This window comes from Ictalurus furcatus, chromosome 26 (genome assembly GCF_023375685.1).
Source record: "Ictalurus furcatus strain D&B chromosome 26, Billie_1.0, whole genome shotgun sequence".
NCBI lineage: Eukaryota > Metazoa > Chordata > Actinopteri > Siluriformes > Ictaluridae > Ictalurus > Ictalurus furcatus.
In genome coordinates, this window is record NC_071280.1 from 18613809 (window position 1) to 18638373 (window position 24565).

The 24565-nt window shown below is 40.3% G+C and overlaps 1 protein-coding gene across 5 annotated transcripts in view; it reads right to left on the reverse strand.

Moving 5' to 3' along the window:
* Window positions 1-10351: 10351 nt before the first annotated feature.
* Window positions 10352-24565, reverse strand: part of gcgrb (glucagon receptor b) — a 31055-nt gene continuing 16841 nt past the window's right edge. For 4 of the 5 annotated variants that reach the window (XM_053615367.1, XM_053615365.1, XM_053615368.1 and 1 more), the window contains 13 exons: window positions 21252-21350; window positions 18764-18854; window positions 18495-18602; window positions 18179-18273; window positions 17648-17754; window positions 16840-16999; window positions 16169-16328; window positions 15889-15949; window positions 13502-13571; window positions 11929-12017; window positions 11665-11809; window positions 10911-10952; window positions 10352-10817 (listed from right to left, as the gene is read on the reverse strand). In XM_053615367.1, the coding sequence (XP_053471342.1) occupies window positions 10470-10817; window positions 10911-10952; window positions 11665-11809; window positions 11929-12017; window positions 13502-13571; window positions 15889-15949; window positions 16169-16328; window positions 16840-16999; window positions 17648-17754; window positions 18179-18273; window positions 18495-18602; window positions 18764-18854; window positions 21252-21302 (1527 nt within the window). In that variant the 5' untranslated portion in view covers window positions 21303-21350 and the 3' untranslated portion in view covers window positions 10352-10469. Of the gene's footprint in view, window positions 10818-10910; window positions 10953-11664; window positions 11810-11928; window positions 12018-13501; window positions 13572-15888; window positions 15950-16168; window positions 16329-16839; window positions 17000-17647; window positions 17755-18178; window positions 18274-18494; window positions 18603-18763; window positions 18855-21251; window positions 21642-24565 lie in introns of those variants that run through there. The other variant, XM_053615369.1, reaches the window with a different exon arrangement.

Genomic DNA, 24565 nt, shown 5'->3' on the forward strand with positions numbered 1-24565 from the left:
CTTGACATAAAGGGATAAACTGTAAGAAGAAAAACCGGAGCAGAAACTTGGTTCCCAACAACACTGCACACTGTCGAGCTTCTGTGTGGCTAATGGTCCAGACGCCTTCTCCATTTATTAGCGCTCCCTCCTGCAGAATGGACATGCTCATCATCCTTTCCCATTTCCATAACATCATGGCCTGTCTCAGAAACAGGCCCCGAGCAGCAGCGGATTTCTGAAAGTGGACATTACGAGGCGTATTCGTACACGGATGTTGTCCAGTGAAGGATGATTTAGTCAGGCACTTTTACCTTTTCTATTACCGCACTCGTTTGTGCTATGTGATTAGTCGTTATTGCTATCTTTAACACACAGATAAGTAATAACCTACACTCCTGTTCATTTCCACGCTGAGTGAAGTGGAAACGGAGGCCAATATGGGTTCTGCGCAAAGCGGAACGCAGTTAGCCTTTGATTAAATACATCATCTCGGTGAGATATACAGGAGTCTATAACACACAAAACAACCGCCAAGGTGTAGTACAGGGAAATAATAAACATCAGGGTGATATGAGCAGGTATACAGGAAGGTGTTTTACATTGGGGGTGCTGCAATTATTATTATTATTATTATTATTATTATTACAATTAATCAATTAATTAATTATTATTATTTTAAAAATCAATTAATCAATTAATCAATCCACCACACCGTCATAAAATGACTGGTCTGGACTCAGTTTGCCATTAACCTTCACACAAACCTGAGCTGAATCGCTCTCCCTCAGTAAATATATAGATATATACAAAGTGTGTGTGTGTGTGTGTGTGTGTGTGTGTGTTATACAACCTCATTTTGCTCTCTTTCTCCCTCCATCTTTTCGACCATCACACTTTTCATTCTTTTTTCATTCCCTATTATTCTCTCTCTCTCTCTCTGTCTCGCTCTCACTCTCTCTCTCTCTGTCTGTCTGTGTCTCTCTCTCTGTCTCTCTGTCTGTCTGTCTCTCTCTCTCTTTCTGTCTCTCACTCTCTCTCTCTCTCTCTCTCTCTCTCTGTCTGTATCTCACTCTCTCTCTGTCTGTCTGTCTCTCTCTCTCTCTGTCTGTCTCTCTCTCATGCACTTTGTCCTCTGTCAGTCTCTCTTTTTTTTCTTTTTGTCATTTCCGATATTTCATATTTTCAACTTTCACTCGTTTCCCCCTCTTTTTCTGTTTCTCTTTGTCTTTCTTAATTTTGTCTTTTTCCCTCAGCATTCTTTTCGATCCTCTTTTTATATTCTTTCTTGTTTCATTCTGTCTCTCCATTAGATGTTCACAGGAAAGAGACAGGAAGAGAGTATGATGGAGTTTAATGAGTGCAGTTTTCTTCTTTTTATTATTCACCCAGCTAATTAAGCTGCATTCTGTCTCTGTGTGTGTTTTGTTCTGTGTTTCATCTGGATGCGAGTTGTATTTATTAAACAGAAGACCTGCGTGTCTTTCAGTCTCTCCCTCTCATTGTTTTTGTCTATCTTTAACACGTGTTCTACAGGGACATGTTTCTGTGATGGGCGCGAGACTAAAGGCTAAGCAAACCTACATCAATAAAACGCTGCATAAACACAACCATAATGAAACACACACACACACACACACACACACACACAGGAGGAGATAAGACACACACCATTATACCATTTCTCAGCCTCTTCTCTGAATTCAGACGTGTTAATGAATGCTGAATGAATGTTTAATTAATGTGCTGTTTATTTATCCCAGGAGCTTCATATGTGACCGCTTGTGCCTGCCTGAAATGATAAAAAACCAAACAAAAAAACAAAAAACAAACAATAAAAAAACAATAGAGCATCTCCTATCTGTATTTGCATTGAAAAAAAACAATACATGTTTGCAGCTTGGAGCAATGTTCTCTCAATGTCCTGTATAACATCTACGTGTTCTGTTGTAATATATCAGACCCCTGCACGCTTCAGTGATCTTCAGTCCCTCCAGCGTCTTCAATTTTACAACTAACAAGCCAAGACCTGTTATTTCAGAGGCTGAGAAAAAAACCAATCCTGGAAACCTTTTACACTTCTGTGTATCTTTCCCATTTCCACTCGATGATGCTGACTGATGCAGTGTCTATGTCTCTCGTTGTACGGTACCAGACGAGGGAGCGGAGTCTTTCAACCCCGTCGGCTGGATGTGAATAATGTCTCTAAAGAAAGGTTGAATTACTAATCAGTGAGTTCCTTCGTCAAATGAACCAAGATGCTTAAACTCTGTTGGGACATTTCCGTAGTCGGGTTGATAAAAGTGCAGCAGGGTCTGAAACACGGCTCAGGTGTCAGGACTTTAAATGCTTTTAACTGAAGTGCCAACATTTATCCAATCAGAGGAGAACCTTTGTTTTTTTTGGTTTCATGTCCGTATTCTGTGAGAAAGCCAGTCATCTGAACTTTCTATGCATATAATGATGATGGAAAGTTTCTGCCGTCTCTGGTTATTATATCTGGATACAGCACTTGATCGGGGATGAACTGGATAAGAAATACTCATATCTGAGGTTGAAAACAAAACTGGCTGGCTTGGAGATGAGCTAAAATTAGTTAATGATGAAGAATAGCACAGCGCTGCTGAATTCTGGATTGTGATTGGTCAGATTGGTTGTTGAGTAGTTTACTATAACAGTGGCTCTGACGGTAGTGCAGCTGCACATCACAGGTTTATATTCATGCGCAGTTCTAATATGTTATCGTTTCTATAGTAACAGCTCATTCACAAGGCCAATGCTCCACAAATAATTATTTATTCATTTATTTTATTCAATGTGTGTTGATATGGTGAGGTTTTCTGTGAAGAGACATTTATTCAACATGTATGGAAGAAGACGTCGGCGTCAGCCGCAACGTTAGGTTTTCAATACCCGATATACAATTTGCGGTTTTGATTTGTCTTACTAACTTCAAGAAAGGAAGAAAGAGCAGCTGGTGATGGAATGACTGTTTAAAGCTGCTATAACGTGACTGAGAACGGGAACTAACTTGTAACTAAGAATGGATAAAAAGTATGACTATCATTCTTTTATAAACATATATTTTAATGAATTGCTGTGGTATAAGAGGAATAAAACACAAGAGTAAGAGAGACAGAGAGAGACAGAGAGAGACAAAGAGAGAGAGAGTGTGTTGTTAAAGGAAAATATTCAACTTCAGAATAGTACCAGTAAATCCATCCATGCATCTTCTATACCGTTTATCCTACAGGGTCTTGGGGAACCTGGAGCCTATCCCAGGGGGCACAGGGCACAACGCAGGGTGCCAATTCATCACAGGGTACATTCACATACACATAAATGGATCCTTTCCCTTTCAGGTATAATACATTTCATATATAAGTTATAAAGATGTGGTTTATTTATTCAAAACCTATGAATAATGGATGCTTTAAGATGAAAGATGCTTTGGGGATGCACAGTACAGAGGGCTTATCGGTGAAGGTGGGATGAGGGGAAATCTTTGGTCTGTTTCACCCGAATAAAATACTAAAAAATGAAAACAAAAATTAACAAAAGATTTCTCTGGATATATAAATAACATCCTACTTATCTGCAGAAATAATAATAATTTGTGCTATACTGTGTTAGTAAAAACAAACAAACAAACAAACAAACAAATAAATAAATAAAAAAAAATCCTGGCAAAGAAACATAACCATGTATTTTTTTTAACAAAAGTTACGTTGACCTTATTTGTCTACAAGGACCTCAACTAGGGCGCACGGTGGCTTAGTGGTTAGTTAGCACGTTCGCCTCACACCTCCAGGGTCGGGGTTCGAGTCCCACCGTGGCCCTGTGTGTGCGGAGTTTGCATGTTCTCCCCGTGCTGCGGGGGTTTCCTCCGGGTACTCCGGTTTCCTCCCCCAGTCCAAAGACATGCACGGTAGGCTGATTGGCATGTCTAAAGTGTCCGTAGTGTATGAATGGGTGTGTGAGTGTGTATGTGAGTGTGGCCTGCGATGGATTGGCACCCTGTCCAGGGTGTACCCCGCCTTGTGCCCGATGCTGGATAGGCTCCAGGTTCCCCGTAACCCTGAAAATGATAAGCGGTATAGAAGATGGATGGATGGATGGACCTCAACTAAGCAGGTGCAAGATCTTCCAAGTATTTACATATATATATATATATATATATATATGAGAGAGAGAGAGAGAGAGAGAGAGAGACAAGAATGTATTATAGAAGAGACAAAAAAATAGGATGCCTTAAGGTGTTTTATTCCTCTTATACCACGGCAATTCACCAGTGATGATTTGTTTATTTATTTATTTATTTATTTTTAAGGTAGCCGTATTGTAATTTTTGTCGGTTTTTAGTTACATTAAATGTTGTAGAATGTCTGTAAAAAAAAAACAATAACCCAGTTTGTTACTGTTATCAGGTACAGTACGTAACAGTTGCTGTAAGAAGTTGTTCCCTCATCAGCCTTTCTTTTTTTCTCTTTGGTCTGCACTTATATAGCGCTTTTTAATCTTAGCGGTTCTACAAAGCACTTTACACTGGTTTCTCATTCACACATTCATGCTAGTTCCTGCCATCGGGAGCAACTTGGGGTTCAGTGTCTTACCCAAGAACACTTTGGCATGTGGGGGTTACGTGGGCCGGGAATCGAACCGTCAACCCTACGATTAGTGGACAACCCGCTTTACCACCTGAGCCTTCGCGTTGATGAACTGGATAAAGAATCTGAACAGTTGGACCATAGTGTTTGAACACGGCGTTTAAGATCTTCAGCGTTCCATGTGTGTACTACATGATCTGAAACGTCTGATGGCTGGTCAAACACACACGGTAGAATCTGACCACGCCAGCATGAATCTTTCTCTTTTTAGGCATTTATGGCCTAAAGTCGTTCGGTGTGAAATTACCATCGCGGAATTATTCTCTCCTCTGGAAATCTGTTCTCGGTTAAGAGACGGTCCTGGTTAAGAGACCTCGCCTCGTGAACTTTCATTTTGCGTCGTTAAAATTCAGCTAAATTGCCGTACTTAATGTATCCGTACTCTCTATGGTCTGTAAACATGCTCGCTGTGATCGTAAATGATAATAATCTCATTATCTGGAGAGCTGGGACTGAAGACAGGCGCGGTCCAGGTGAGCGAATAGGAGAAGTCTTTTGGGAAAGCATGGGCCAATCTGGAATATATCATGTGTAGCACGTCTAAAATGACCGCCATTACACGGGAAACCGGATCGTGACTTGACTGTGAAGATGCGCAGAATGGGCGGCGGTGTAGCGTGTCTCTGTTGTAAGCAGTGTTTGATAAAAGCGTCAGTCAAATGAATAAACATAAGGAAGGAATCTTAACTGAAGTGTGTGGTGCTGCTACAGTAAAACACTGAGTGATGAAGCTACAGTATTACTACTACCCTGAAGCTGGTTATTTTCCAACAGCATGTTCCCAAGTGTTTTATTCCATTTATACCACACCTTTTAAAAACAATTTCGGTCCATTTTAAAAGTGCATTAGATAAGAATGGTCTTTTTTTAAAAAAAAATTGTAGCCTAACTTTAGCTCTTAGATTAGCATCTCCTCCTAGCGGGTGCTGATATATTGTGTTTGGCAATTAATGACATTTATATTTAAATTATTTTGAGGCTTTATCATCTTATCGTGATACAGAAGTACATTTAGCTAAACCCCACTTCGGTGTTCTAGTGATTGAACACATTTAGAGTTTTACGATATGTGGCCGACACCCAGAGTGACTTACTTTATCTCATTACCTCAGCATGCCTTGCTCAAAGGACCAGCAGGTACAGTTTGACAGTGCTGGGATTTGAACTCACGGCCTTTCGATGAGAAGTCCAATGTTTTAACCACTTCCACACCAAGTTCCACACCAAGTTCCACACCAAGTTCCACACCAAGTTCCACACCAAGTTCCACACCAAGTTCCACACCAAGTTCCACACCAAGTTCCACACCAAGTTCCACACCAAGTTCCACACCAAGTTCCACGCCTAACCCTAACCCTAACCCTAAGTTCCACGTCAAGTTCTTTATATGAATAAAAGGGGGTTGGGAATGTCTATAAAATTAACTGATAAGCGGCCCATCCAAATAATTCCAGTTAATTTGCAGTTTTGTTAGCCACATGATACACACATGCTGAGGCCATGGCTTAAATTACTATTATTATTATTATTATTATTATTATTATTATTATGTACTGCATATTGTCCAGGTCACTGTACATTTTCGAAGGTAATAAGACATAGTCATGTGCTTGTCATGTGACTGACTAACCGCAAATCAAACCCTTTTTGTCCTGTAGTCTTTCACACAACAGAAAACTTTAAAATGACAGCTTTACCTCTGAACGCTGCACAGCGCGCACACTGGAGACTCCTTCCATAAACGTTCAATAAACACCTCCTAAGAGAAAACGTCACTGTATTAATGACTACATACGTTTTTGAATCTGTTTGTGTGGAGCATCTGCTGTCCTGTTAATGAGTGGTTGCTATAGAAACGATAATGTGTTCGAATATTAGCACGAGTGCATGATTTGCAGCTGCACTAATCTCAGAGCTGCTGTTCTAGAAAACAAAATCAACACTGATTAGAATCCAGATGTTTGACAGGGCAGCATGAGTTATTAGTTAGTAAAATATAGCCTTACAGTCGTTAGAGTCGCACGTCCGATCTGACCACATGACCTCGAGACTTAGCCTCACATAACTTCGATGACAACAAAGGTGAAAACAAGTCAGTGCTGTGAGAGCCTCCAGACGGAGTTCTGTAAACAAAACCCGCCCCTGTCCCCGCTGAGGAAGTGTCTATGTGACTTTAATAGGCACTAATGTGTAAACAGCGGCTAAATCTGGCTACCGTCGACATTCCATGTAAAATTAATGAGAAGGCGTACGTCTTACAATGGGAGAGCTCTGTTCGTACGGCCTCCAGGTCACGTTTCGAGTGTGTGTTTGTGTATGAGGAGAGTTTACAGAGCATGTCACTTGTTTCCTGCACGGTGGAGGTGGGCTTCACGTCTCTAAAGGGGCACAGATGGAATTTAAGTGGGATTTATTTCTGCTCAAGATAACCGATTGTAACTGGAATTGGCTGGAATCCAAGCTCCCGTGTGTGTGTGTGTGTGTACAAGTGTGTGTTCAGTGTTCTCTAAGTACCCATGATTTATGATCCAGACCTCTTCAGTGACCACGTAAAGTCTCCCAGTGCTGCACATGTTTTAGTAATCATGATAAATCACACACGTCCTTAACCGAGTCACATCTTTATAATGTTATTCATATTTTCTCTTCTTTTTCAGTTCATTAACAAACAAACGAAAAAGTTTGTCACAGCTTATATGGCATGTCCTTGTCAATAAAACACTATGAGACACTTATAAGAAAGCACACACACATACACACACACACGCGCACACATACACACACAACATCAGCGATAATGAATACTTTTGGCACATCACCTACACTTTAAATAACGATACAGTGAGCACCAAGTTTCAACCACATACAAGTCCAAAAGTCCCGAGCAAAGAAGCTTTTTTTAAATTTTTGTTCCTGTTCCCTGCAGCGTTGAGGAATGTCAGTCTCACATATCCATCGGAGAGTGAAGTATTTAAAAAAAATAATAAAATACACACAGGACATTGAGTTTGGATTCTCTCAGGAATGTCTTTCCCATCCTGTGTAATTTATGAACTGGAATGGCACACTGGAGAAAAGAGAGAGAGAGAGAGAGAGAGCATGTGTGTGTGTGTGTGTTGGCATTCATTTCATAATGGAGACCTCATCCAGTTCACAGCATTATGAGGACCTGAGAGGACAAAATCTTGGTTCGTCTTAGGGAAATTTGATTAGGACTAGCATTTGACTTATGTCTTAAGATCAGGAATGTTTTTCTCTCAGGGATGCTGTGAGTGTAAAGGAGTAGCTGCCACCCTTAAAATAATCCCTGCCACCCCTGTTTTCACCCCAATCTCTTCAGGTTAAATACACCTGTGCAATTAAAAAAAAAAAAAAAACAAGAAAAAAACTTACAAGCTGCCAATATACAACGTTATGTCACTATTTACATATGAGTCGGTACTTACATAAATGTTCTGCAATTACATGCACTTTTATATATTCGAGATACTCAATTTAGGGACTCTTTGCACTCCTATTCTTTATTAGCTTATTTATTAATATATTACTACTACTACTATGTTTAAGGTTGCTATGTTTAGTAGTAGTAGTGATTTATAAACTGTTTACCGTCTCGGCTCGTTATGTTCCGCATGGACCTTTTCAGACACCTACCTCATGAGGAGCAGGAACACTGTGGGGACGAAAATGCATCAGAACATAAGGTGGCGAAACTGATCAAGTGATTTATGATCATGATGCATATAAAAAAAATTTATAGAGAAGAGCGACAGCTTTTTTTCTCCTCAAAGCTCTTGGTGGTTACAATTAAACCCTGTACAGCACATACAGTATGTCACAAAAGTGAGTACACCCCTCACATTTTTGCAAATATTTGATTATAACTTTTCATGTGACAACACTGAAGAAATGACACTTTCCTACAATGTAAAGTAGTGAGTGTGCAGCTTGTGTAACAGTGTACATTTGCTGTCCCCTCAAAATAACTCAACACACAGCCATTAATGTCTAAACCGCTGGCAACAAAAGTGAGTACACTTTTGTGTACTGAGTGCTGCCAGCACTGGGGAGCTACAGTTCATTGAGGGAACCATGAATGCCAACATGTACTGTGACATACTAAAGCAGAGCATGATCAGTATGTAGTATTCCAGCATGATAACGACCCCGAACACACCTCCAAGACGACCGCTGCCTTGCTAAAGAAGCTGAGGGTGAAGGTGATGGACTGGCCAAGCATGTCTCCAGACCAAAACCCTATTGAGCATCTGTGGGGCATCCTCAAACAGAAGGTGGAGGAGCACAAGGTCTCTAACATCCACCAGCTCCGTGATGTCGTCATGGAGGAGTGGAAGAGGACTCCAGTGGCAACCTGTGAAGCTCTGGTGAACTCCATGCCCATGAGGGTTAAGGCACTGCTGGAAAATAATGGTGTCACACAAAATATTGACACTTTGGGCTCAATTTGGACATTTTCACTTAGGGGTGTACTCACTTTTGTTGCCAGCAGTTTAGACATTAATGGCTGTGTGTTGAGTTATTTTGAGGGGACAGCAAATTTACACTGTTACACAAGCTGTACACTCACTACTTTACATTGTAGCAAATTGTCATTTCTTCAGTGTTGTCACATGAAAAGATATAATCAAATATTTACAAAAATGTGAGGGGTGTACTCACTTTTGTGACATACTGTACATACATACATACATACATGTCAGTTTATAGCACTGTGGACTTGACCATGATGTCTGAATGTGTGTGTGCGCGCGGACTCCCTTTTACTGTTTACTCATCATGGGCGCCTTTGTTTGGCCAACAAAACCCAAAGGACATTAAAATCCGGTTCTGAAAGGGACTATTTTTTTCCCCTTTGTGTGCAATTTCTGACTGTAATGATGCACCGAGTGTGTGTGTATGTGTGTGTGTGTGTGTGTGTGTGTGTGTGTGTGTGTAGGTTGTGTTTTCATACATCAACCTCAAAGGTACCAGAGACAATTTGGGAACAATAACATATGACCTCATAAATGAAATGCATTAAAACATTACACTAATGAGGTACATCACACGAAGCCAACTCGTTTCCGCTTCGGCTGACGTTTCCATCCATGTGGAAGGTTTGTTCGGGTCCTCGTAACGTCAGCAATACGCAAACGTACGGTATGCGAGGTCACTTTTGAAATCTAATCTTGCTATGAAGGTTTTCAGCTGTCTGCTGCTTGCTTGGGGCAAATACAAAGCCGGTTTCGTCAGTGATGGAAACGGGGGTGGAATGCCAGCGTGAACATCTGTTTGTTTGCTCCAAGTCATCGTTATCGAGTCTTGAGATTTTTCCATAACGCACTGTGAGCGTTTATTGGTTTTAACATTAAGAAATACCTTCGACCTTCGAGACAACTCGTCTGAGCGTGTTGTGACATTTTGCGTACTACTGAACTACATAACGACCCAGCGAGTTACTCAATATCTACTGAATTGTCTACGATAGCTTAAGGTTGCGGCGTTCTCTTTTCTATTTACATCAAGCCACAAGTTTACACGCATATGGAATAGAGACAAGTCGAAATTTACTGCAGTGTGATGGCAAGTGAACGTCAAAACACACACTGTATGTCCACCAGGAAGTCCCTGCCCCCTTGCCTTTTAACAAACTGGGACGCTGTTCACAGTATGCACCATTTTGTTTAAAAAAAATTGTGTATATGTGTCTTTTAGTGTGTGTTTATTGACCACATATTTCATAATTCTATCATTAAGAAGCTGTTTTTAACCCTTTTTTTTTGGAACACGTATCATTAAAAACCTCGAGAGGTCAAAGTTTCCTCAGACGTGACATTCTTCAGTCCCAGCTCGATGGTCCGAGTTGTGAACTCGCTCCTCTAAGCAGATGTCCTCTGTCAGAGAGCTGCAGTTACTGGTACCCTCTTGCAGCCCCGCCCTGCCTGCCCCCTGCGCCAGTCCTGTTCCATTCCGACAGCTAATCACGAGCCGGCGGCTCTCCTCCGGGGCTGACGCTACAGGTTCGGGGGTGTCTGAACGTTCTGGCGGTGAAGCCACGTTGATGCTAGCGCTCTTGTTATGAGCCATTTGGCTGTGCGTGTTGCGGTATTCCTCCTCGATGTCTTTCCCGAGCTTCCAACGCTTCCATCGCTTGAACATCTCGTTCTGTACCTAGACGGAGACAAAGGTTATGGAGAAACTAATGAATTCTGGTGAAAAACGTTGTTCACGTGAAGGTCTTCAAATCGAACGTGGAGTTCTCACCTCTTTGTTGACAAAGCAGTACAAAATGGCCACCAACAAGCCCTGTGTGTGGAGAGATTGACGTTTTAGTCGTTTTAGTTAGTTAGCATGTCAACGTAGTAGCATGTCAGTCAGCTAAGTAAGCTAGCTTAGAATAACCACCTGCAGTAACTCTGGCTAGTTAGTTAAATTGCCATAACCAGTACATTTTAACTTGAGGGCAGATTTTTACAACAAGAGCTACGTCAACATGCCAGGAACCACCTGTGCTAACTTTGTCTGGTTAGCATAATCGGTAAATGTTAATTAAGGGCAGATTGTTACATCGATCTTGAAGTTGCTAGCATTTAAGCGTAATGTGTGTCTGTGTTCTTGTGTGCTCACGGTTCCAAACAGATCCTTCTCACAAACTGAAAAATTTCTTCTCTAATTCCAGACTGCTGGGACTACGGCTGCTCCTAAGGCCATACAGACTTCATATAAATCCATAATGAACTTTTTCACACTATCTGTTGTTACCCAGATGAGGATGGGTTCCCTTCTGAGTCGGGTTCCTCTCAAGGTTTCTTGCTCTTAAAACATCTTAGGGAGTTTTTCCTTGCCACCGTCGCCACTCAGTGGCTTGCTCAGTTGGGATAAATTCGCACCTTTAATATCTGTATACCATGTTGATATTTCTGTAAAGCTGCTTTGAGACAATGTCTATTGTAAAAAGCGCTATACAAATAAAATTGAATTGAATTGAATTGAAAAAATCCCCCCTTTGGTTTCTGACCTGGAAGGAGCTGAAGAACAGGTCATAGAAGAGGCGAACGAGCCGCAACAGAGATTCTCTGTTCACGGACTCATCGATGACGAAGGTGAAGAGGATGGCGTGAATCCCCAACAGTGGAATCAGTGTAAGTGTGGATTTAGCCAATCTGAAAAAAGGAGATTTTATTTTAAAAAGTTATCAAATATAATACGGTATTTATCCTTGAATGTATAACATTCCCGAATCGAACTACACGCGCAACGTGGGACATGGTGAATCCATTACCTGAACTTATAATCCGTGTACCTCATCTGATGACCCTTAAGTTTGGACATCAGGATCTTTATAATTCTAATAAATATAAAGAAATTAATCTGAGAGAAAGAGAGAGAGAGAGAGAGAGAGAGAGAGAGAGAGAGAGGTGGGAGGAGGGAGAGAGTAGAAGAAGAAGAAGAAGAAAAAAGGCTGTTTGTAAGGCACATTATTCATGCAAGCAGAACAAATTGTACTCTTAAATAAAGGCTTTGGCATTTGAAGGCCATAATTAGGTGTGCACTCGGTATGAGGAATAAGTGTGTGTGCTGTGTGAACCTGTTAGCACATGTGTTAGCAATCTGTTAGCTAGTTAACACTGTCCAACTGGCGAAAATTGGAGAACACACACACAGACACTAACAACGGGGGAGCTTGTAACTGGTTATTGAACTGAGAGCAAACTTTTGTTTTCATGCCGAAACGAAAAACCCAATCTGGACGTATCAAATCTGGTATCTGTAGTTCACACCATATTGTGTGTGTTGACCACAGACCCTGGATTTTTTATTTTTATTGAAGCAAAAAGTTATCCAACACCTATCACCCATGTGAAAAACAAATTTAAACTTAATATCTGGTTGTGCCACCTTCAGCAGCAATAACTGCAACCAAACACTTCCAATAACTGGAGATCAGTCTTTCACTTACTTCTAGGACTAGCGCTTGAGTTGCAACTTACAGACTGAAGACCGGACATTCTCCTTTAGGATTTTCTCTTAAAGAGCAGAATTCATGTTTCCCTCAATTACTGCAAGTTGCCCAGGTCCTGAAGCAGTAAAGCATCCTCACACCATCACATTTCCACCACCATGCTTGACCGTAGGTACATGTATGATGATCTTTTTGTAGAATTCGCTGTTTGGCTTACGCCAGATGTAACAGGACTCCTGTCTTCCAAACAGTTCCACTTTCGATTCATCAGTCCACAGAACCTTCTCCCAAAAGGTTTGAAGATCATCAAAGTGTGTTTTGGCAAAATTCCAACGAGCCTTAATGTTCTTCCGGGTTAGCAGTGGTTTTCACCTCGAAACTCTTCCATGGAGCCATTTTTGCCCAGCGTCTTTCTGACCATATTGTGTGTTTACCCGGGTTGCCTTTGTTTTATCTTAGCAATTATGAACCTTGTTATCTTCTTTCCTAGTTTCTCCTACTATTGGTTGCTAGGTCATTGTTCTAATTTTTTGTCGTAGTTTACAAGTTACTTGTAAGTTATCTAGTTTCCTTTTTACACCCCTGCTTGCCTGGGTTCCACGTCAGTGGATGGACATGCGGATCTCTCAACATCACCCATATCTTCTTCAATCAATTTTGCATCTACATCCAACCCCCTCTGAGTCAATGTCAACATAATCAACAGCATTATCATTTTAATATTTCATTTCATACATCACTTTTGGGAAACCTTTCCATTTCGGCCAATCGTATTACACTGCCTACTTAAACCAGTTAATCTCGTGACCAGTAGATAATACATGCCCAAACTGTTTCCATTTACTTTCAGAACTCGTAAAGCAGCAAAATAAAGATATTCTCTGTGTCTTACCAGATAGGCGAACAGGATGGGCGAGCGGATGATCCACCAGTAGCCCATGTTTACATTCTTCTCCCAGCATCTGCACACGGAACACAAACGGATCACAAACTGGATTCAACACTGCGGCTGTAAACACATTCCGCAAGTGACTGATTCCAGATCGTACTCTCGTTAATCATTCCATACACACACCATGGTTCAGGTTCTAAGTACACGCAGGAGAACATGAAGACTTCAACTTGTGCTGGTCAGAATGTAGGAGGTATTGGTAGGGATCAGAAACCTTGATGGAATGGAACGATAAGGAAATAGAAACCTTTGTTTAATTTATTTTGATCAATTTTACGACGATCAACTCAACAAACAAGTCCTTGTCATTCCGCTTGTCCCGCACAAGGAACCTTCAAAGGTTCTATATAGCAGCCTATGACTGATTATTCCTACTAAGAAGGGTTCCAAGTAGAACCTATTTAGGATGCTAGGAACCATTAAACACGGTTAAATGTACATTAAAGACTGTTTGAGCCTTTGAGGGTCTCCTAAGTGTCATTCCACTTGTCCGTTTAGAGAAATCCTTAAAGGTTCTATGTGTTGTAGATCCCTGTAACAGTGGGCTTCTTACTAGCATGGATTTCAAACAGAACCTTGTTAGGAAGATAGGAACTCTTAAAAACCCAAAGAGTATTTCAGGGTCCCTAAGTAATGTTCCACTTGTTCATCTAGAGGAACTTTTAAGTTCAACTATAACATTTCCTTCTACAACAACAATTTTTCCCATGAGAAAGGTTTCAATTGGAAACCTGTTAGACAGCTTGGACACCTGAAAAATCTAAAGAATATTTGAGGGTCTTTTTCAAGCTTCCAGAAAAGGTTCTTTAGAGTGATAATGTTATTTGTAGTGCCTTTCAATGGATGACTGACTATTTTTTGAGGCCTGATCCCGATTCTGTCCCTGTTCACCTACCTACACTCCTGTCCTGTTTCGCACACGTATTCCATATATGCCGAATGTTTGGGTTTTTCGATAGCCTTAATTAATCTCACCTGTTGCTTCTTACACCTGATTAGTCTGAGTCACTTCAGAGTCAAGTTTCCTCAGTCATGTTCATTTCTAGTTCCAAGTTTTTACTTTTTTTTCCCCAAGTTTCTTATTTGTTTATTTATTTATTTATTTATTTATGTTGTCTCCCTATGCCTTTGACTCTAGCTGAGAACCATGAATATGATTCTCAGACTAAACCTACTAACTACACTTCATTCCATATCTGCATGTGAGAAAAACTGCTGGAACTGTGAAGAATCTTCACTGATTCCAAACATTACTGACAAAAACTCGTATATTTTTAATAAATACATTTTACACTTTAAATATGCAACCCTATATGTAACATGGAACTGGGGACTATGAATATGAATAACCGTTGATTCTAGGCTGATATTTACCCCTCGTTATCTCAGTTCAATTAATAATTCTACTTATAGAAAGGTTTCTACTTAAAAAAAAAAAAAACATGCCGGAAAGATTTCTCAGTCCTGTTTGGAACGGATATTATCATCGAATGATGGAGTCTTCATGGATATTCTAACAGAACTAATCTAGTTTTTGATGAACGACAGCTCTTCCTAATGGACCTGTTTGCACATTATTTTATCACCTTATAACAAAATCTAAGCCCTGACACGTCCCACACTGAGCAAAGGTTATTCATGTAGGCGGGAAATGATAAAAAATAAAATCCAATTACTTCCAAACCGAAAAAAGCTCTTATTCATTAGCTGGAAACTGAAGAGAAAGAAAAAAAAAAGTTTTCTTACACACAAATGGAGTTCTGAAACGCAACCATGGCAACCAGATCAGGTGATTATTAAAGTGCAGCGAGTATAAACGTAAAAATTGCTACAACATTAATAATAAAGTGTGGTTTTTATTTATTAATTTTTTTATGCTAACATGCACTTTAAGTTCAATTATACACACAACCTGCGATGTCAGTCAAGCAACTAAATCATGCTTGCTAGGTTAGCTTTCGCTCGCTAGATTAACTTTCACTCACTAGGTTAGCTTTCACTCACTAGGTTAGCTTTCACTTGCTAGGTTAGCTTTAACTTGCTAGGTTAGCTTTTCCTCTCTAGCGCTGTTTTAACGTGCTACATAAGCTTTAAGTTACAAGGTTAGCTTTTGCTTACTAATTCATTTCCATGCACTCTTTACTCAGACTCAAACAGAATGTACAGCTGGCATGACCGGCATTCTGGCACTTATACGAGCGTGACCCGAGGTTAGCCCCGCCCACTTTACAATAAAACGAAGGGAACTCATTGCATATAAATGGTCGAAAGCCAATTGTTCAGAAATCAATAACAGATTTAATTATATAATTTCACTGAGTACTTACAGATCATTTTCATACAGATACTTCAGTGTCACCCAGGGCAACACGAATATCACCGGCACACCTGGAATTAAAAAAAGATGAAATCTATGAATATATAATGTAAACATCAATTCAGCCACAGGAGTCACTTCCAATCCGCATCTAAATATACATAATGTAACATAATGCAGAGGTGGCCACTGTACCTGTCAGTACCAGCCCTCAGTTACTACACACGTGTACACACACACACACACACACACACACACACACACACACACACGCACACACTCGCACTCACCCCAGCCGATGCACAGGTACACGTAGAAGTAGTTTCTCTCTGAGAAGACGGTTATGACCAGGAGGCTGTGCAGGTACAAACCCTCCACCAGCAGCCAGTAGTTATTCGCTATCACGCTGTACTGCATCATCACCATGGCGACCCGACAACCCACAGTTATCTGTCGTTATTATCAAACAACAGTTTCATTCATAATAAATAAGCACTAAATAAACTCTATGCACTTTGGGCAACAAAATTAAAATTGCATCACAATACAATTGCGCACACTAACATTAGATGTCATAGAAGGAATAATATGTTAATAATAATAATAATAATAATAATAATAATAATGTTAAATCCATACAGTGACAGCTGAGAGGGATCGATCATAATACAGGATAGACAGATATGATGACGATTATTATTAATAATAGTTATAATAATAATAAACCACAACAACCCTAATAACAAGTAGCCCAATTTTAACTGATTTATTTTTTATTTATTAAACTTATTTACTTTTCTGTTTTTTTCTGTTTTTTTTTTTTTCTTTCAACTGAGCTTCAAATGAAATGTGAAATTGTAATATAATTTTTTTTTGCCTCAGCTTTGCTTCTGAAAGTGGTCAAGTCCTCTCTCTCTCTCTCTCTCTGTGTGTGTGTGTGTGTGTGTGTGTGTGTGTGTACCTTGACATCGAACGAGCTCTGGTCCTGGTAGCGGTATCGTTCTGTCTGGGAGGTGTTGATCAGATCCAGCAGCGCGTCTTTCGCCAAGATGGACACGGCGCGCAGGATGAAGGAGCCAAACAGGTTCATGTGGATGCTGTTCCTCATGCAGTGTAATTTCCTGTAGAATGGCATCATGGGGAAAACACACATACACACACACACACAAGAATGAGCTGGTAGCACACACAGCATGCCCTGACGATTACAATGTTTTATTTATTAAAGAACCACCAGTCATACCTTTTCATCCAGTTATCATTGTGTTTAATGTGAATCACCGGAGGAACAAGCTACTTCCCGTTCTCACTTACGTTATAGCAGCTATAAACACTCGTTCCCTCACCATGCTCTCTCTGTATTCTCTCTCTTGAAGTTAATTACGCTGAAACAACGCAGCTTGTCGTGTTACTGAGAAACCGCAAAGACGCGTAAACTCCTCTGTCCTGAAAATGGCGGAAAACCTAAAGTTACAGTTTCACCTCTGACACTGGAGACTCCTTCCGTACACGTTACATAAACGTCTCCTCATAGAAAACTATCACCACGTCAATGATTACACACGTTTTCATACGAGTCCCTGTGAATGAACTGTTACTATAGAAACGATAACCTATTAGACCGAGAGCGTTAATATAAACCTGTGACAGCACTGTGGTGGAACAGTCTTTAAAATTGAATTGTGAATTTGAGTCTGTGTGTGTGTGTATGTGTATGTGTGTGTGTGTGTGTGTGTGGGTGTATGTGTGTGTGTCGTGTGTATTTTCACCTGAAGGCTGCGAGGATTCCAAGCGCAAGGACCAAAGCTGCCAGAGAGAGCGAGTAACCCACTGTATACATGACCCTGAATTTACTTATAATCTGCCAATACTCTTCCTACACACACACACACACACACACACACACACACAAACACAAACACAAACAAAGGGTCAGATAGTAAAGAAATAGTTCTGTTAAAAAAAAGACTAAAAGTATATTCCACTAATCCCCAATTTAATCGATCAGCCAGTAGCATAACTCTCAGGCCACGCCCCCTTCTTCAGTAGCACAGGTGTTTATATTGAGCTCGAATTTAGAAATGTGTCGTGTTTTATATATTAGTTTGTGTATTTTGAGATTTACGTAGCTTTATGCTGCCAGTCAGACTTTTGGCGACATTAGTGACATTAGCCTCGTAGCTCCAGCGTACAACTTAAGAAGCAAATGTACTGTATGCAAATGAACCATTTAAATTTAAATTATTATTATTATTATTATTAGTTGTAATCCACAGGGATGTGAATCCACATCATCTCACCAGTCCGTCATCGTTCTCGTCACACTCTGTGGTGTTTTTACTGTCGGCCCATCGACCGTCGACACCACACGCTCGATACACTTTACCCTGCTTAACTACACACACACACACACACACACATATAATAACAACAACATTTCTTCTGTATCGACATTTCAAAAGGTACTTCATGCAATAGGAAAATCATTTTTATTTATTTATTTATTTATATTTTAGTTTTATTCTTCATTCACGGCACAAATCCGGTCTGTTTACTTTCCCCGACTCTCCACTACATCCGTGTGTAGAACAGTGCTGTGACAGTCTGTGGTCTCACCTTTGCGATACCACGGCAGATACCACGGACAGGAAACGTTAACGATGGAGCCAGGCGAGCCATCGGGCCAACACGTGTAGTGATCGAAAGTCCTGTTACACACCAAACCTTAAACAACAACAACAACAACAACATTATATTTAACATAGTTTAGATGGCATGAGTGTACAGAGTCCACTGACAATGCACTTTTCATTATAACATTATAGCTATATAGATCGTTTGTTTGTGTGTGTGTGTGTGTGTGTGTGTGTGTGTGAGTGTATTACCTGTAGCAGGTGGGCTGCTGCTGAAACTCTGAATGCACTCATTCCTGTAGATGGCCCATTGCTCCCGCAACTCCTTCAGAGCCTGACAGACCTGCAGAGACGTCACATCCCAAACTGTTACACAGCGTGCACACACACATGTACACACACATGCACATACACACACACACGCATACAAAAGTACCACAAAAAGTATCAAAGGCATCAAAAAGTACCCTCCAGACAAAACTGGGGGAAAAAAGCAGTTTATAGTTACAAGATTTCTAGTGTGTGGGGTTTAATAGATGTTACTTTATTATCATACAGTGGGGGAAATAAGTATTGAACGCATCAACATTTTTTTTTAGTAAATATATTTCCAATGAGGTTATTCACATGAAATTTTCACCAGACATCAGTATTAACTCAAGAAATCCAGAAATATAAAGAAATCCAAACATTAAAGTCCATAAATAAAGTTATGTGTAATAAAGTGGAATGACACGGGAAAAAAGTATTGAACACGCTAAATGAAGTGTATTTAATACTTAGTGGAGAAGTCTTTGTTTGTAATGACGCTTCAAGACGCTTCCTGTATGAAGAAATTAATGGGTTGCAGTATTCAGGTGTGATTTTGTTTCATTCTTCTAAACATATTGTCTTTAAATCTTGTTCAGTTGGATTCGAGTCAGGTGATTGACTGGACCATTCTAACACCTTGATTTTTTTCTCTGAAACCAATTGAGAGTTTCCTTTGCTGTATGCTTTGGATCGTTGTCCTGCTGGAAGCTCCACCCACGTCTCATCATCATCATCCTGGTGGATGGCAGCAGATTCTTCTCAAGGATCTCCCGGTAAAGGGCTTATCGTGTTCAATGCTTTGTTCCCGTGTCATTCCACTTTATTACACATAACTTCATTCATTGACTTTAATGTTGTGATTTCTTTATATGTGTGGATTTCTTGAGTTAACACTGATGTCTGGTGAACATTTCATGTGAATAATCTCATTGGAAATATATTTACTGAAAAAAATGTTGACGCGCTGTATTATTTAATTCCCCCGCGGTAAATAACAACATGTTAAATGGTATGATGTTAATACTGAGAAAAAACAAACAAAATGACCAGTTCTAAAGGTGAAATATTGTTATGCTTTGGATTGCTGTCATGAACAATGATATATTACCTTAATAATAATAATAATAATAATAATAATAATAATAATAATAATTTTTAATTTTCAACTCAAATTAAATTGAGAGTTGAAGTTATTTTGAGTTTAAGGACTTGTCCAATTACCACAGGAACAATCTCTCGCCTTCTACACATCATCACTAGTTGTATTTGCGTCTCATTTCCCCACAGCCGAACAGCTGCATGTGCGCGTATGATTATATATTATTATTATTTCTTCTTCTTCTTCTTCCATCTCTGATCCGATTATAATCCATCGTTCCTTGATCCTTCAAGACGCATACTGTAAACATGCATTATGTGTTCATGTAAAGAACAATCTAATCTAATCTAATCTAATCTAATCATGGTACAGTCTTTTCTCTGTTGCTCTATTTCTCAATTTTTTCCCCACTTCCTCCCTCTCTTCCTGGTTCACTGTCCTCTTCTCACCAGATTTCAGTGAAAAATGTAACACAGGGTGTAGCAAAAGTCTCCGTACATAGGGGGAAATTACAGTATGACTTTTCAGCAAAATCTAGTCCAAATTTATTCATACTTATAGCTTATATCTTTTTTTTTTGGACATAAGAAGAAGGTATTGAAATCGTTCTCATGGCTGGATCGGGAAGGTTGCGATGGACTTCAACAGGAAACATGGCGAGCACATCACACACGACACTGAGCTACCAAACTTAGCAACAAATTCAAAAAGGCTGGAAGTGTTGCGGACCGACCGAGAAGAAGTGGACGTCCACGAACATCCCCTGACGAAGACACGACCGACGTGGTGCTGCCGAACATACAGCACTCCCCTATATATGGAGACTTCTGGGATGGTATTAGTTTTATTACATGCAACGATCATCGTCAATATTTCTGCAGCCTAAAATTAAACCGATACAAATTTTTTTTTTAATTGTCACACTTTGAATCTCAAAGTAAAATATCCAAAAAAAAAAAAAAAAAAAAGGTTTTTTTTTTTGTACATTTACAATGCTAACAGTGCTAACACTCCTGTCATTGAGTGTCATGTTCCTGCTGGAGGACATTTTGTTGTGTAGAAGCGGGTGACAGTCATGTGGTGTTTCCATCTCTGTTTATCTCGTTAACCATCTGCCTGAATGTGCAGGAACGTCTCACTGACCGAGATCTAAAAGAGGTAAAGGGGGAAGAAAATCCTACATTTCTACATTCCTGTATGTGTGTGTGTGCATGTGTGTGCATGTGTGTGTAGGTATGTGTGTGTGTGTGTATGTGTGTGTGTGTAGGTGTTAGTGTTGGATCCCATGATAGCCATTACTCTGTGTAAGCTGCGAGTGTGTTACTGTACCTGTGTGTGCGAGGAGAAGGTTAGCAGGAGCAGGAGCAGCCGCAGGGACATCCCTCAGCCTGGGAGTCAATTCATCACTCTACCACTCTCACATAGCACCTACAGAACGAGGGTACAGGAGATTAGATGGCAAATTGAACTGATTTAAGATATTTTTTACATTTATTCCGGTTGTGTCATCATACAACATGCGATGTTAAATGTACCACAGCAATTCCCCAAGAATGTTTAGTTATTAAAGAATAATACCATGGCATACGTTTTATCCGTTTATAGTTACATTTAACATTGTGGAACATCATGTTCGCTCTCTGTCTCTCTCTCTGTCTCTCTCTCTGTCTCTCTCTCTCTGTCTCTCGAAGCTATTAAAAAACTGTCATGTAATGATACTGTAAAGGAGCGAAAACTCCTCTGTCCTGAAGATGTCAGAAAACTTCAAAAAAGTCACAGCTTCACCTCTGACACTGGAGACTCCTTCCATACATGTTCAACATAAACGCATTTCTCCTAATAGAAAATGTTTGAGCGCACACGCTTATGCGCTTAATCCGTTTACGTGACGCAAGTCCCTGTAAACGAGCTGTTACTATAGAAACGATAACGTATTAGCATGAGCACGCTAATATAAACCTGGATTGCTGTCAGAGCTGCTGTTTTCACACCTAGTTCGTTTCAGCCTACTCCAAACGCTCTCGGAGCGTGTATATGTGAACCAACCAAGTGATCTCAGACTACCCTAAAAGGACCCAAAAGCCCATATAACCGTACGGTTAAGGGCCTTGCCCAAGGGCCCAACAGTGGCAGCTTGGCAGTGCTGGGGCTTGACCTCCTGACCTTCTGCTCAGTAACCCAGAGCCTTTACCGTCAACCCACCAGTTTTTCTTTTGTTTTCTCAAAAATTGAAGGTTTTCAATTTCAATCCCAGATCATTTATGCGTGAATTTAGCGTCTCCCTTCAGATTATCTTAGGCATGAATGCTATAAATAACTCACCTCAAAACGGGGAGTGAGAGATAACTCACCCGTTAGTACATGCACACCTACAGCATTAAAAAGGCTTGTCTTTATTCCCAACACAGGTCCACGCTAACACTATAGCACGAGTTTAACAAAACCACATATACAGCTTTCCTAAAAAAAAAACACATTCACACACAAGCGTTTTGTCCCTGCGCAACAAGCGCACACACAGCGGGACAACAATGAGTGTTATTAGGAATAAAATGCGCTCATTATTGTTCCTTCGTCCATAAATAAGACTGTATGTGCAGCGTATACGGCGTATAATCATCGTTATTATCCTCGTCATCATATTCATGTAATCTCGGTTAACACGGTAAACAGGAAGCGTGCGAGTGGGCAGGCGTGCGAGAGTGTATCTCTGAGGAAGGGAGAAAGTTTTTCAATGTTGACATGAACCCACACACACAAACACACACACACACACACACACACAGGTCTCCGGGGCAAGAACTGTGCGTCATGCTGGTTCAACTGACAAAATGTCATGTGGCATAAAGACGTATTTTTAGTGAGTTGCGCAGCTTTAAAGACGTGTGTGAAATATTCATATGTTTTTATTAAGAACCCGGAAAAAAGCTCCAGAGATCCTACTTCATTTAATTTCGCTAAAGACGAAATAAAACTGACGTTATTTTCTCAGACATCCAAGAAAACACAATATTATTGGTTATTATGTATATTCACACCGCGGCACTGCTGAATTCTGGATTCTGACTGGTCAGAAGGTGTTGATTAGTTTTCTATAACAGCGGCTCTGACAGCAGCACAGGTTTATATTAACGCGTTCTGGTTATCGTTTCTATAGCGACAGCTCGTTCACAGGGGGACCAGTCCAGCAGTCGCTCCACATAAAGAACAACAACAAAAAAAAAAGTGTCATTGTTGATATGCTGAAGTTTTCCATAAAGAAAAGTTTTTTGAACATTTTACGGAAGGAGTCTCCAGTATCAGCGCTTTGTGATGGTCTTTGTAACGTTTGTACGGTAACTTAAAAAAAAGAGAGAGAGAGAGAGAGAGGCTGGTGAAGGAGGAGCTGTTTATAGCTGCTCTAATGTAAGTGAGAATGGGAACTCATTTCAAACAATATTAAATGTAACTGTAAATGGATAAAAAGTATGACATGTCATAAAAATTAGTAAAGTCTTGGCAAGAGAGGAATAAAACACTCTGGGGTGGTAACAGTAACTGAAGCAGCACCAAATAATTGTCAAAAATAAAAATAAAAATCTCGACATTCTCACACAGATTGATTGTCTTCTATGATAACAATGTAAGAAAGTAAGTAATGGTTTAATGCCACATGTACGCACTACAAGCACAGCTACAACAGAATTACAGACAGACTCTCAGTGATGTAACAGTGAAAGGAAAAAGCATTGACAACACAATACAACACAAACTCTACCAATAAACACAGCACGAGTGGTGTTCACAGGTGCTTGGACCCTGATGACTCGCAGCCAGATTTATGTCTGAAGGTGTAAATGTGTAAACATCCGCGCTGGACGACAGCGTGACCTCTGGTGCCCTGTCACAACGGCGCTGATGGAGGCGATGCTCTCGAAGTCAGAGAACGGAACGGAATCTGAAACGTTTCTGCAAAAAACACCTTGAGCCTGGAAACATTTTTTGGCTAAAACGTTTCAAATTCCAGTCTGTTCCACGTCGCGCTCATGGAGGACCGGGTTTCTTCTGATTCCTTCTCAAGTAAGTGACTGCAGTTTGGATGGAGGGCTATATATCAAACACACATACACACACACACACACACACACAGACACACACATTTGCTTGTTGCAAAATAAGGTGTAACAGTATAAAATGCGTGTGTGAGACACATCCAGACTAATTCTCATTAGGTGGAAATCTGTGGTTCTCACAGAAAGATGGGTCTATTCACACACACACACACACACACACACACACACACACCTTGAAATTAGCCGGGTCCCACTGTGCTAATCTAATTTGAAAGCTAGCATCCTGAAGATTACACATGGAAGCAAATTATCTGCTGTGTTGCAGTAATTAACTTCATCTGATCAACAGCCACTATGATCTCTCTCTCTCTCTCTCTCTCTCTCTCTCTTACACACAAACACACACACACAGTCAGCAGATATCAGAAAAGCAGCAGTGACTCAAACTGTGCAATGCGATTGTAGCCGCCACTGATAATGCAATCGATAATGACCATCACACTCTCGATTTCACTTTACTAATACACTGTTCGCTTCGAGAATACACACTTCAGCACAAACCCCACTCCAGAGAGAGAGAGAGGGAGAGAG